Source organism: Conger conger, chromosome 4 (genome assembly GCF_963514075.1).
Source record: "Conger conger chromosome 4, fConCon1.1, whole genome shotgun sequence".
Lineage (NCBI taxonomy): Eukaryota > Metazoa > Chordata > Actinopteri > Anguilliformes > Congridae > Conger > Conger conger.
This window is the reverse complement of record NC_083763.1, coordinates 21247073-21261082: the sequence shown is the minus strand read 5'-3', so window position 1 is coordinate 21261082 and position 14010 is coordinate 21247073. Positions and strand designations below refer to the sequence as shown.

The 14010-nt window shown below is 40.8% G+C and overlaps 2 protein-coding genes across 3 annotated transcripts in view; one reads left to right on the top strand and one right to left on the bottom strand.

The window, feature by feature from the left end:
• Position 1: 1 nt before the first annotated feature.
• Positions 2-6427, bottom strand: LOC133127056 (E3 ubiquitin-protein ligase RING2-like). Of its 2 annotated transcripts, none has more exons than XM_061239673.1 (7): positions 6312-6427; positions 4754-4849; positions 3987-4147; positions 3127-3342; positions 2437-2706; positions 1490-1661; positions 2-553 (listed from the first exon to the last, which is right to left on the bottom strand). In XM_061239673.1, exons 2-7 carry the CDS (start codon positions 4838-4840, stop codon positions 452-454), a joined length of 1008 nt encoding a protein of 335 aa, XP_061095657.1. In that variant the 5' UTR covers positions 4841-4849; positions 6312-6427; the 3' UTR covers positions 2-451. The 2 variants fall into 2 exon arrangements, with proteins under 2 accessions (XP_061095657.1, XP_061095656.1); XM_061239672.1 differs by lacking the exon at positions 6312-6427 and adding an exon at positions 5700-6069.
• niban1a (niban apoptosis regulator 1a) overlaps positions 6206-14010 on the top strand; it is a 24758-nt gene continuing 16953 nt past the window's right edge. The window contains exon 1 of the mRNA XM_061239670.1: positions 6206-6418. Coding sequence (XP_061095654.1) covers positions 6364-6418 — 55 coding nt within the window. The 5' untranslated portion in view covers positions 6206-6363. The remainder of the gene's footprint in view (positions 6419-14010) is intronic.

Below are 14010 nucleotides of genomic sequence, written 5' to 3'. Positions count from 1 at the left end.
ATCGGTTTGTATGAAGTGTTTATTTGTTTATGGGCTGGAAATGAAAAACAGATACATGCTCAGAGACACTCAGGCTCATTAGATGAATTACTGAGTGAAACTTGCTTGTCTAATAAACGGTTCTCTTTTCAATACAAAAGTTAAACTTTAAACGGAAAAGCGATAAGCCTAAATGTCAAGGCTCGGATACAACAAAACAGGCTTGGATTAAATCAATTCATTGCAAACTAAAAATTCCTCGATTTGAACAGTAAACAGAATGGAATTTGGAACAAATAAATAGCATACAATACTCATCACACACGCACACATACATTCTGTATCTTGTACAAAAGACGAAAAAGCAGTCACAGATACTCAAAAACACAAGGTCCTGTGACTAATAACTCCAAAGAGAAAGGGATGAGAGGAAGAACAGTGTCAGTTTTTTTTGGCCTGTCCGATGGCAGGGCTATTTGTGTTCCTTGGTGGGGGCGAAGTACAGTTCCATGGGCTTGTTGACCTTCCAGTATTTCTCACTGACCAATTCCAAAGAGAACGACCCATTCAGTACCTGGGACAGTGAGGACACAGACATTCCGTAACTAAGCGCATCAGATCTATACAATATGCTCAGTGAGGACTTTTAGTTATTTATTAGACTTATTTTTAGTGGATAGGCTACAGCAGCAGAGGACTTAAGTCTAAAATACCTAATAAAGTGCTTACTAGTGAACACAGTGCTTCAGAATATCATAGCAAAACATGCCATTTTAAAAGCATAGATAAACTGGCAAGCAATGAAATATCCAACACTACAGCTTATCAACATGGACATAATGCCCAACAATAATCCACCCTTATACCAAATCAAACTTCACTTTTTGTGTTGATGAGACTGTCCAATAATAGCCTTTGGCCTTTCTGAACTGTAGGTTTTTGGTTCAGACAGTTCTGAAGGCTGCAGATAACTCTCTCTGTCACTGGGGGGCAGTGATTTAAAGAGACAATTGAGATGAATGACCCCAGCAAGGAGGAACAGCCAAATGTTCAGGAGGAGAGAGATCTTCCATTCCAGGTAAAATGATCTAAATCATGCTTGTGGAAATGCGTGCTACTGCTAACTGCTACATGAGTAACTGGGAGAAACACTGAGGTTATATTAAGTGTTAAAAGCACACAAATAAACCTTAGTTCAGTCAGCAAAAGAAAATTACCTGTGCCTTGTGCACATTAAACAGGGCTGAATAAACAAGCAGTTGCATAATTCGCTTCTCAGGGGCACTTTTCTGGGACTTTGTTTCTGTGACGCACAGATATACAGACCAGTCCTCCAAATGCATATGGTCCGGTGATGCACCAAAGAAATGGATCCCTCTTGCTTAGAAGGCTTCTCCTTTTATCTCCTCTCTCACCATTGCCAAATCTTTTCTTTTTTAGCTTCAGGACTCCAGATTAAATACTGTAAAACTAAAAAAACTGCTGCACAAGCCGAGCCTGATGCACCTACCGTGAACTGACTGTTGGCAGTGGGGATGTAGATGGTGTATTGCTTTTCACTGGCTGCCTCCACATTAATGGGGCTGTCATCTCCATTCTTACGAAGATCCTCAAGGGCTAACCTCACAGCCAGGTACTTGGACAGGTGGTCGACTGTGGCGTTTCCAGAAGTCTTGATATACCTAGGCAGGAATACAATAGCACACGCACTTCATAACAGCATTACTCTATACCCATGGCCTAAAGTACAATGGGCCTGAATATGTTTGTGTTGTCATGAATGTCCTCTTACTTTGTGTGCCACGTCGGTTTCAAGAAACGCACCTAACTTCAGATAGCTGTCTTAAATAAAGAAGCAAAATGAATCTTGATTCATACTTGATCAGCGACGCCTACTTTGAAAGTTTGATCCCAGTTTAGTGTGCCAGGCAAGCCGAACTGACATGCACTGCAAGGTTCTTGTTTGTACTTGTATATGACAGGTCAGGACCACTCACAAATGTTCTTCCTACCCAAGGAAAGATTCTAAATAAGAGAAAATTGGTGAATGCGAAAGTTCTCTGAAATCACTTGTTTGCATCATAATTTGTAAAATGACCCAATTATATTTTGCATATTGCATATTATATAAAGCATATTGCATAGGTGTGTCAGACATTTAGGCCTCTGAGAGACAGACTATATAATTGGGTAGGGAAAACTTGTTCATGGTCCATACAAAATTGTTACAAAGTAGCCTGTTCTGGTTGAATTGACTATACAAGGCTGTCTATCCCTCCGCCCCCCCCCCCACCCCTAAACATATTTTTACTTGATCCTCACTTCCCTGAAAGTGAAAAGAGACACAACCGAGCTTAGTTGTGAGCACTCAATTGCAGCTCTTATTCTTGAACCAAACCCAGTAGCCGCTGAAGGCAGTCGGTCAGGGATCAGTGGGTTTCAGAGAGGCGGGCGCACCGTGTCTGTGCCGCGTCGTCTTTCTCCATGAGCGTGGGGTGTGCCCGGAAGACCAGCTCGATCTCGCTGCCGCCCTCCAGGGCCAGGTCCCCCGTGCCGTTCTCAGCCGTGTTGTCCATGTCCAGGCCTGAGTCGTCGGAGGTCTTGGTGCGCTTGATGCTGGGCCCGGCCTCCTGGTTGCTGTGAACCGAGGCGTTGCTGCAGTGGGAGCTGTCGCCGTTCTCTTCCGCCCCGCTGCCGTTCTCCATCTGGTGCTTCTTCCCCCTCTGTCTGCGGGCACAGTGCGATGCACCAAGCGGGGAAGGCATTTTAGTCACTTTATAAATCTCACCTGTACAATGTAGTCAAGCATAACTATCTTCATGTAAACACCAAATACAAGGGTGCATTGCAAGGCACTAAAAATAAATGTCATACAATTATATATACAGAAATGAACATGTGGCCAATGATTATAATATGGAAATGGGTGTGTTTCCATTTCATAATTTACTTGAAGTTCTAGCTTACAAAGCCTTTCAATCAGGTTCTTCACAATGCATCCAGTACAGTTAACAGTTCATCTCTTGATCAACAGTTCTACAGCTTGTGTCACCTGCATGCTGTCAAACTGATAAATATATAAAAACGAATAGAAAATTCTAAATTAATCCGTTGTGGAAACAAAAAGATGACCTAACAGGTTCTCACCTGTATATAGCCTGGATCTTCAGGCCCTCCTCAATACTGTCGCTGAGGGCTTGCTGGTTGTTGTGTTTGCTGATCCGGGCCAGGACCCTCTCCTGATGGGCCTCATACTCGTCTCTGCTGGGGTAGATCTTACTGATCAGCGCGTCAAAGTTGGGGTCTGGCCTTAGGGAACGCTTGGACACCAGTTTCTTCCTGCACGTTGGACACTCTTTATTCCTGAAAGGGGAGGCACTCTAGTTCAAGACCGTTGCACAGGGCAAGGTTGAGTTAGCAGTTCAAACAGTGATCGGCTGCACAGAGAGCAGTTCGGCCAACAGCCCAGTTGCACACCTGAGATGGATGCAGAGCAGCCTCATCTAAACACCAAACCGCATGTGAATATACACACCATAAACATATACAAGCTGAAACTTTTGCTGGGGGAAAATAAGCATGAAACAAAGCTGAATTGGGCAAACCCACTAAGATGTACACTCAGTGAGTACTTTATTAGGTATTTTAGACACTTATTTTTTTAGATTCTGGTCTGAATCTGCTCCGAATCTTCTGCTGCTGTAGCCTAATACACTTAGAGATTTTAGACCTGCTGCTCACTGGATTTTTTTTTTTTTTTTTTCACCATTCTCTGCAAACTCTAGAGACTGTTGCGCATGAAAATCTGAGGAGATCAAATAAAATATTTGCATTAAGAAGCTGGTGTACATGTCTACCTAATAAAGTGGTCACAGTGTATATTTGTAAGTATATTCTGAAATAGACAATGTCATGAAGAAATTATTTTCTGGCTTACAGTTGAGCTGTGCCTACACACTGAAAAAACTTTTTTGGAGTAGGTTTTTTGTAGTCACTGCCTCACCCACCCAGATCTCAGCGCTGTTATGATGCAGTCAGCACAGAAGCGATGGAGACACTCCTTTGTGGTCATCGTGTTCTTCAGCATGTCCAGGCAAATGGGGCACATGAGCTCACTGTGCAGGCTGCGGGGAGACACCGCGATCTCCAGCCCGTCCGTTATTGCCTCCTGCAAGGCACAGCGCAGGAAATCACCGGTCAACAGTGAGCAACAGCATCTCTGCCATGGCAGCCTGAGCCAAACTGACAAAATCATGCACACTATGTACTCTAAATCTCATTTACTCAGGAAATCCTCTGAACACGACTACTATATGCTATTCAGTCCAATAATTGTTCAGACAGTCACAATACTTATTCAGCAATATCAAAGCCAGGCACATCAAACGCTTCTTTAAAAAATAGGGATTCTACACAACTGGAGTTCTGTAGTTTCCTCAACATCAATACCAGTGCAACAGATGTGGCAATTGAAACAAGGAACAATTACAAATTATAGTTAGAGCTGAAGTATTATTGTTTGGGTTTTTCCAGATGGGGGTGCTGCCATTCATACAGCAGCCCCCTTCTCACATTAATGGGTTTGGCCCACTGCCATTTGCTCTGGCACCAAATTCTTAATTTTTCACAAAAGCACCATGCACTGTGGGTCGCCAGGACTGAATTTGAAAGTCACTGCTCAATCGATTCATAACTCTTTGGGTAGTATATAAGCCACATAATGCAGAAGACTAACTCGACGGGATAACGACTGATGATGTCTGGTCTGTCTTACCTGCGGGGTGCGCTGCAGTTCGTATAGACTGAGTTCCCATGTCTTACTGAGGGGCTGCACCCCGTTGGTCTGAACTGTCTGGGTCATCGTTCCGGGCTGGAGACACGCGAATAAGAGAGGCTAATTTAAGTAGTGATTATGAAATGTTTTGTTTCCAGAGTTTTCCCCATGAAAGCCACAACAATCATACCTGCTATATCACATTTTCATTACGCACAACTGCTATGAAAATTGGTGCATCTGTCTGACGTTTGAGCAAAGATATTTCCCCATGGAGGGAGAAAATAATAGCCCACAGCTAGATGATACGAATTTGAAATGTATGGAAAATGTATTTATGGTCATTTACTTAATTGAAATTTAAGGCAAAACAGCAAAATGTTCACTATTGCAGAAACATTAGGCATGCAACAACTGAACAAGTCTCACGCTGTCTTTAGGCTACATAATGCAAGATTGTTAATACAACCACGCAGCTATATTCCACAATGAATGTATGCGGCTTTTAAAGTCCCATTTTTCCAATAACGTTGGTAACACATGGAATGATGTCTATCTTGCAGTTTCATCCGACTTTACTCACACAGTCGTCTTTTGTGTGGTAGATGTCAAATGTGCACACGCTTAGCGCGTCAACAAAACAATTCTCTTCCCTTTCACTTGACAGTTCCGCTTATAAAAATTGTGATTGTTACCTTTTATCAGTAAATTAAGAAAATCCAGTCTGTTTGGTGTTTTTATTAGACAAAACATAATACAGCCAACGAGCCATGAAGGTAGGCTATACTATAGGTTCGATGCTATGTTGTTACGATAAACCCTTAACCCTCGTAACTATAATTGGCTTTCAATCTTCTTCAAGCATTGCACAACACCTCTACTTTTAGGTGCATAATACACCGTCTTCAATGCTGTTTACAACATTGCTTCAATGTTGTTTACTTACATTTCGTGTGCAGCCTACTGGATACACTGTAGCATATCTCCTTGTGCGTTCGTGCAAGACTCAATATGGCGAATCACGAGTCCGCAATGGACTTTGGGAAACGTAGGGAAATACATATTCATGATATCACAGTTATCTTATATGCCACTAAAATACCTGCCTATCTTTGCCTAAACGTGAGCTTTTGCAATCACACATTTTATAAAGTCCTAATCGCAACGTAGGTAGGCCTATAGGTCTATAAAACACCCTAAAGAACTTAGAATTCTGAATCTGTAGCCTATTTATAAAACTAAAACAGTTTGTGTTCAATGTTTGAAAACCAAAATGTTTAAAGTTATTAGATCTAATTATGTTCAAGTAGGCAAAAAATATTTGTTGGTCGCGAAAAGTCTGCACGATCGAAACCACAGTGGAGGGCAGCCACATGAACTGCAGCTGTAAGCCCAGTAGTGTGCTGGTTGAAGAAAGCTGACGATATGCAGACGAGATAGCAGTTGAGGATAAATGCTGCGCTCTTTCCCCCGCCCGCCAGTATCGTATAAGTGACAGCCACAAACAGAGAAGGTGCGACTGTACAGCGGTGAATCCAATTCAACAGGAGAACAACACCTGAAGCTCGAATACCACAGAGGGAAATCCTTTTCCGAAGAAGTTTTGCAGTATGGGAATATCTTCCTCCAGCCTTCTGGACGAGAGTAAATCCAACTTCGTCAGAGGTAAATTTTCAAGGAATCAGTGTAATTGTAACCTACCTTGTAAACGTGAGCAAACTCGCTAAAGTTGGACTAGCTACTGCGCAATGTTCACGCTCTACTTATCTAATTTATTACGCTACATTATTATTTAATATGTGCTTTCCCCGACATAATATAATATAGGTTATTTTCTTAAATAATACCAGTCACTAGCTTGTGCACTTGCGTTTTACTATTTTTCAGTCATTACGAAAAATGGTATCTTCCTAATTTTACACCCTATGGCTTCACCAAAAATACTTTTTAAAATCCCTAGGTCTGAGTTGAATATAAGCTAAGTTGGGCTACCTAATAGAGTTGAATTACAATGGTAACATTTTAGCCTACACGTTATTTGATAGTTAAGAACTTAATTTCAGGCAAGCGTAAATTTATGAAAATTTGAGATTCTTCTTGAAAATCTTAAAGTAGTATCTGTGGCATACTTTCAGCCGCACATTGCACCTGGATCAATTCAAGATGTTGACATGACATTTTAAGCCTTGATGTTTCTCTATTTCCCATGAGCCAACAGTAATTACTTGTTTAGTCTATTTAAATGGCCGTGTACGCACCTTAACATCGGATGGAACGTGAAATTTGAGCTCATAGCAAAGGTGTGACGTAGGCTATGTCCAATACAAAACCTTTTTGTTTGACAGCCTATTTCTACATGGCATATGCGGTCTACCGGTTCCAATGTTGACTGTCCTACACCCGTTTTATTGATTAAACATCTAACGTTACCTGACTATAGCCTCAATAGCCTACTCCAGGTGTTATAGCTACCATGCTGTGAGTAGCCTTCTAGCAATGCAATGGACCGACGTCTCAACGTTTTCCAAGTGTTTTTCATTGTTTTACATGACACATTTATCTATTAAGTTCCTCCTCTGGGGCATGGGCTCAGAGATGCATAGCCAAATCTAATTCCTGTCCATTTAAAATGTATAATTATCCATTCAAAGCTGGAACACTTGGACCTGTTTGGAATATACCGATTTGATGTTTGAAGCTTTGACCTGAAATGTAAAATGAATATAGGCTATTGGAAATACATAGATTTGACTGTCCTATTAATCTTACCTCACAACATTTAAAAGGATTAGTGTCCCAAGCTGTATTTGATGGGTCGTCTGTTTTCAGTTACATAAAGACATTTTATTGCCGAATAAAAAAAGGGGGGAAAAAAGTGCAGATCATTTACATATGTCATAATGTCATAATCACGGAGAACACAAAATAATTATATTGATTCCATTACTTTATCAAGACATCTCTGATTAAACTATAAGTGCACAGAATAGACATAGTAGCTGATGCGGATGTAGAATTAAAATGTATTTATTGATAATTGCAGGAGAAACTTCGTTTTCCTGACCAGGTGTCATTTGGGTTTGGTTGTGGAGCAATGTAACACTGAGCTAATCGTGAGGTTATTGTCAGCACAGGCCTTGCATGCCTAAATGAGGAAATTAAACGATATATCTGGAGTCTTGGTTCAGCAATGGGGAGCCCTTTCCATTCATTGTATTCTTGCAAGATCAACATTCTTCATGCAGAAAAATGGCCCAGAGTGTCAGTATCAGTGATGGGATCAGGACTCTCAAGTCTTTCTACATCATGAACTGAGCATTGAGATAAATACTATTGTTTTCCCCACCTGAAAAGTGACTGCTCTGAAGCATGAGAACAACTTGCTGTGTGTGTGTGTGTGTGTGTGTGCACACACATTTGTAATGACACCTCCATAAGGATAGCAATCATCATTAGTTAAATGTCACACTGACATCCATATATATTACTGTTAGTGGTACAACAGATTGCATGTGTCATGCTGCAATTAATCAGGCACACAGTTTGATACGAGTCTGTCAGGGGAAATGTGAGTATAAAATGTAGGAGGCAATATTCTTCCTTATATGCAATTTGTTGTACGTCGCTCTGGATAAGAGTGTCTGCTAAATGCCTTGTAATAAATAAGAATGTTGCTTTCCTTCATTAATAACTTTGCTGTAGATGACTTGGGCTGATGTGAGATTTTTTGGGAGGTTATAAACCAGCTGAACTGCACGCACTAGATCTTTCTTCAGAAAGGGAATGGAGGGTGGAGATGTTGCATTTGTTCTCAGTGAGGTCAAGATTTCTTAATCAAAGTCTCAGCATTCCAAAGCACTGATGTTTAGGCATAATTGTTCATACCTTCTGCTACCATTCTCTGCAAACTCTAGTGACTGTTATGTGTGAAAATCCCAGGAGATCAGCAGTTTCTGAGAAACTCAAACCACCCTGTCTTCCACAGTCAAAGTCACTTTAATCACATTTCTTCTGACATTTATGACAGCAGAACCTCTTGAACATGTCTATATGCTTTTATGCATTTAGTTTCTGCCACATGATTGGCTGATAAAATATTTTCATTAACACGCTGGTGTACAGGTATACCTAATTAAGTGTTAAATGAGTGTAATGTAAATTTTTTAAAAGTGGAAAGCATTTGTGTACTCTGTGAGATCACATGTAATATTATGTCGTGTCTAAACAAAACTGGCTCTTCAGGTCAGGCAGAGTTTTATGCCTGGATCAGCTGCTTGGATTGTTCCACATTCCAGAATGCTGCTGGAAGTGACGACAAGAAAGATTTACTAAAATACAGCAGTTAAAATGGGTACTTACATCAATGGTTAATTTATCTATTATTTCTTGTTGACACATTTAAAACAATATTTGTTGTGGCACTCAAAAGACCGATGTCACAGCAGGCAGAAAATCTGATAATCTCTTCCTTATCCCACAGGCAGTCATTTTGCCAAGTTTTGTCCAAATCCTTCTGTCAGTATTACAGCATCATAATAGTCATAACCACAGCGTTCTCCATTTGTGTCTTTGCACTACGCAGTATGGTCTTGGTAAACAGGCAGGGCCTTTAGTGCTGGTTTAAGTGTGTAATGATTGTTTAGGTTTTCTTTTCTTCTGAAACAGAAACGTGACATTGACCACTGGTCTCTTTCCTGAATTTCTAGTTAAAGAGGCTTCCCTGAATCAGCCTTGACCATTGTATTCCTGACAAAAACTGAATAGGGCTTTGTTTCTATATTTATCCCTTTCACTTTCATATGTTTAAAATGTATCACTGGCCACCATTGGTGACCGACTTCCCCAATCCAAGCAAGGTTAGCACACCAGCATTTATGCCTTCAGCATGAAAATCTTCAGGATGTAGAGGAAACAGCACACGAGTCCTGAGTGGCCATGATCTGTGTCTTACATTGGAAACCACCTGCTCCATGAACCTTGTTTTCCTTGAAGTAATGAAATGAGAATCATACATTTCAAAACATCTTTCCACTGGGAGTCTGGGAGAGTCCACATTTTCAAAACTTATTGCAATGAAATAATGATACTAGAGAGAACTGGGAACCATTCACATGTGCTTTAACATGTGGGCAATTCCACAGTAATATCAAGCTGAGCATGAAAAAAATTACCCAATTAAAGTTATTATGTCCCAAACAGTTGATTGTGACCATTTTAAAATATGAGTAAACTTAGGCTAACAACAGGAAGGAAAATGCTTTAATGTATTTATTAGTCCTATTACCATTCAAATCGATGCTATTTGGCAGCCATCTTCAAAACATTCAAAACCATTTCAGATGGTTTTCTCAATGTCAAAACTGACATTCAGAACCATCTCAGATGACAACAAATGTGTTCTGATAAAATTCTATTGGAAAGTAAATCGTCAAACAATGCATTTCAGTAATCCATAACGCTGGTATCGGCTCATAAAAATCAAGACAAAGATTAAAATATATATAAATATTGCTATTTTTATGTTATACATTGTTCTACATTACATGGATATCAAATTTTCTGCATTAGACACAGTTTTTAGAAAGTGGATAGTCTCCCCAAAATACCTGTCTTTTTGCATCACATCCATACATTTTTTTTCTGGCTTAACAATATTTTTTTAATTAGTCTTTTGGCCCGTCCCCTCAGCCAAGTGGGTGCTATGATAATATGCATTAACATTTTTTATCATGTAAGAAGAATGTTCTGAGGGATTTTGTTTGTCATTTTGTGTTTGTCATCCATAACGCTGGAATTGCCCTTATAGTAGCTTCATTGAAGGAAGAAGGAAAGTGGACATTTAACAGTCCCAAGGCCTGGGAGCCCTCTTGGGGGTCAAGGCTTGGTATGAGTCTGTCGACATGAACAAACACATTCCCACATGCTTTCAGTCCATGCAAAGTCTCACTGTTTAGATTAGCCCTTTTGAATTCCTGCACCTTGTTGCTGAGGACATTACTGAAATCCACCCATTAAAGACAGGCCCACCTTGTTCCTCAAGCATATTCACAGTCTCTTTCATGCTGCACTTGGTACACTAGCTGAAATGCACTATAGTACTGATGATGTTTTTCAGGCTGCTAGTGGAAATGAGTAGATAATGGGTGCACATACTAATTGAATAGCTTGTCCCCATACTGTCTAATGTGCAGCAAATCTCTTTACTTAACTGACTGTGGAGGAAGCGCTGCAGTTACTTGGGAATCTGGTGAGACTGTTTCTGAGGCAAGCACTAAAGCACTGAAACTGCGGTTTTAGTGTCTGCTGCATATGTACAGAATGAGTGTCAAATTAGATTAACAGAGATTAATGCGCCAAATGCATTCACATCCACCATTGAGACTCTTTCTGAGAGTCAGAATGTTTTTGGGCCATTCCATGCCAACTGCAGGAGGTTGCACCACAGTACCTCTTAGACTGAATATTTGAATTTTACAGAGAATAAATCTTTCTTATTGTGTAAAGATACAAATGTTACTAATAACATTAACTGAGATATGACCCATGGAATATTCAAAAAAGAAAAAAAAGGTGCTGTGCAACCTCCTGGAGTTGGAATGGCCCTTTTCCCTTAACTGGAAACCTCTTTGACAGTAGTATATAGGGTCTGAATAGCACTTGATGAAGAGCCTACATTCTCAGTGACTTTACATGATCTTAGAAGCCTTTCACTAGGGCAGACCTGGTTAATTGGCTTTTGTCTCCATGGGAAGCAGCTGGTAGAACAGGTCTGTCCAGAACTACACACGTTTGTTGAGAGGGTGGCATACACACTCCACTGTTGAGTGACACATAGCCTTGTCTGGAAACAGAGCATGACCAAGGACATTTGCATGTTTTCTGTGGTCTGGGAAATATTTGCACTAGTCTTCCGTCACCGTGGCAATTGAACAGATTTTTTTTTTTTTTAAAGAAAAGGCTAAAAGAGGCCTAAGAGTTTCAATTACTAAATTATTTATTGTAATGGAGAGATTTTTAAAAAGATATCCACTTTATTTTATAGTCTGGCTCTTAACAATGAGAAAGCTGAAGGACAAGGTGTCATGTTTAGAGGAAATATGTTTAATACAGAAATGTACACGTCACAATGTGGGCTTGAATCGACTCTGCTGCAAATCTGCCGAACACACAGATCTCAGAAACGAGAGAATCAACAAAGTCTAGCCACTGACCCCGAGAGTGAAGTCATAGTCTGCTGCGTATGCAAAAAAAAAAATCCTATACAGTACCTGAGTGACCTTACTGAACACCCAGTTCCACAGCTGGATGGGGAGAGGAGATGGCTGCCCTGTGGCAAGGTGGTGTGAGCAGCAGGTGGCATGTGTGAACAGAAGCCTTTCTTCCCACTCTCCTGCCTGACAGGAAGCATTCCTTCTCACACGCTTGCAGTTGTTTGCTGTGCTAAAAAATACCAGTCCAGACAGCACCCTCCCTCCGTCACCTTGCAAGATATCCACGCCACTCGCTATAGTCACTGGGGGATTGGGGTGGGTTATTTTCGGATGTTTGCTCAGGGGGAAATGGCTTTGTTCATTGTTTGTAATCAGCATGTCTTTGTTTCATTGGCGCCTTGTGGCTTAATTGAACAGTACATCCTGAGGGATATTTCCCCATGCAGTTGAGATTTGCAGTGAGGGTTCTTGTTCCCTTTTTGACAGGTGAGATGTGGAGCAGCAGCATAAACCCTATCTCACTTCACTACCAACGGGTCTTTGTTTCTGTGTATTGGCATGTAATAATCTCTAAGACAGTACTTATTTGAATATTGTCTGGGGTTCATTGAGAAAAAGGGAAGCTGTGATGCATTTACTATAGGACATTTTCTCTCAGGACATATCGTCTCCATTAAGTGCTTTTGTGCTGCAGCTACATGCTGTATCCTTTAATTACAGACTGTGGTAATTGTAGTGTAATTATATCTAATTAAAACTATGATCAAGTTGGAAAATGCACCATTGAACAGAGCTCTCAGAAGTGCTAGCTCTTGGTAGAAAGCTTTGGCATCCCTCGGTTTACAGATCACAGAAAAGCCTTTCTTTGAATATAGGGTTGTCTTGAAGCTAATTATGTTACATCATGTGAATTTACAATCTGTAAACTAAAGCAGTGCAGAAGACTACACTAGTGCAGGTCTGCTACACTGCATTGTGCCATAGAGAAACTTAGGAAACCATTTTAACATTCCTGCAACCTCTGTCAAATCTCTGTTTCCCTATTCACCCTACTGCACAGATCCAAGAGCGAGCTTTGCTCATAGACCTCCTCTCTGCCAGTACAGTACATTCAAAAGGGCAAAGTATTGCCCAGGGCTGCTAAGCTAGCATCTCTGCCAAAGTTTTTGCCTCGTAAAAATTGGTACAGTTTATATGGAAAAATGTTTTACATTTTTAAAGGGCCTTTATATTACATTCAAATGACCAAACATGGTGCAGTGAAAATTGCACCCATTAGGGGGTTGCTTTTATAATGCATACCTTGTATCTTTTGGCTCTGCTTCATTGCACTCTCTTGACAATGAGTGTGAAGACTAATGTTGCGCTGTAATTTCATGCACAGGCTGGACAGGAACAGGGCATGTAGAAAAAGCTTCTGGTTCATTTTCTGTTTTTAGAGGGAAATACAAGTTTATCCAACTGTGACAGTCACAGGCCCCTATATACACCTTTTGGAATGTTATTCAGTCTCTCTAACCTCCACAGAACAGCCCAGCTCTCTCCAGAGCGGGAGTCTTGGTCCTGGTGATATTATCTGGGATGATTTGGCAAGTCTGCCCCCATGGGGAAACTCTAGTGACCCCAGGGAGAGACTGAATGGAATGCAATATTCCATTTCCTGCAATTTACTACACTGGTCATTTGCAGGATGAGCACTGTTTGGGTAACCTTGCTCCACATCAGATAGATTCTGCCAAGATTGGAGACCACCTGGTGTGTGAGGCAGTTATCTCCACATTACTGTAAATGCTAGAGGGAGCACTGCCAGTTTCCACAGAGGTATTTTATTACTGATGGCTGTTATAAAACAGCCAGGTCAGCTGTTCCCACCAGCCCCATTCTGTTCTGTGTGGATAGCCATAATAAGTATAATTGTCTCCATTAAACTGTAATTCTAAGAGGGACTGACGTGCGAGGCACAGAGAGCCAGCTGTGAGAAAAATAACAACAAGTTAGACACGCATCTGCAAAGTAAGAAAAACAACAGCAAACACAATTTAACTG

What these genes read in the sequence shown, in the direction of transcription:
- LOC133127056 (XM_061239673.1), bottom strand. Translation starts at nt 4,840, where the DNA reads ATGACCCAGACAGTTCAGACCAACGGGGTGCAGCCCCTCAGTAAGACA. An exon ending in AAGATCCAGGCTATATACAG is followed by an intron (nt 2,707 to 3,126) that starts GTGAGAACCTGT and finishes CTGTGCCCGCAG; the next exon opens with ACAGAGGGGGAAGAAGCACC. An exon ending in GACGACGCGGCACAGACACG is followed by an intron (nt 1,662 to 2,436) that starts GTGCGCCCGCCT and finishes ATTCCTGCCTAG; the next exon opens with GTATATCAAGACTTCTGGAA.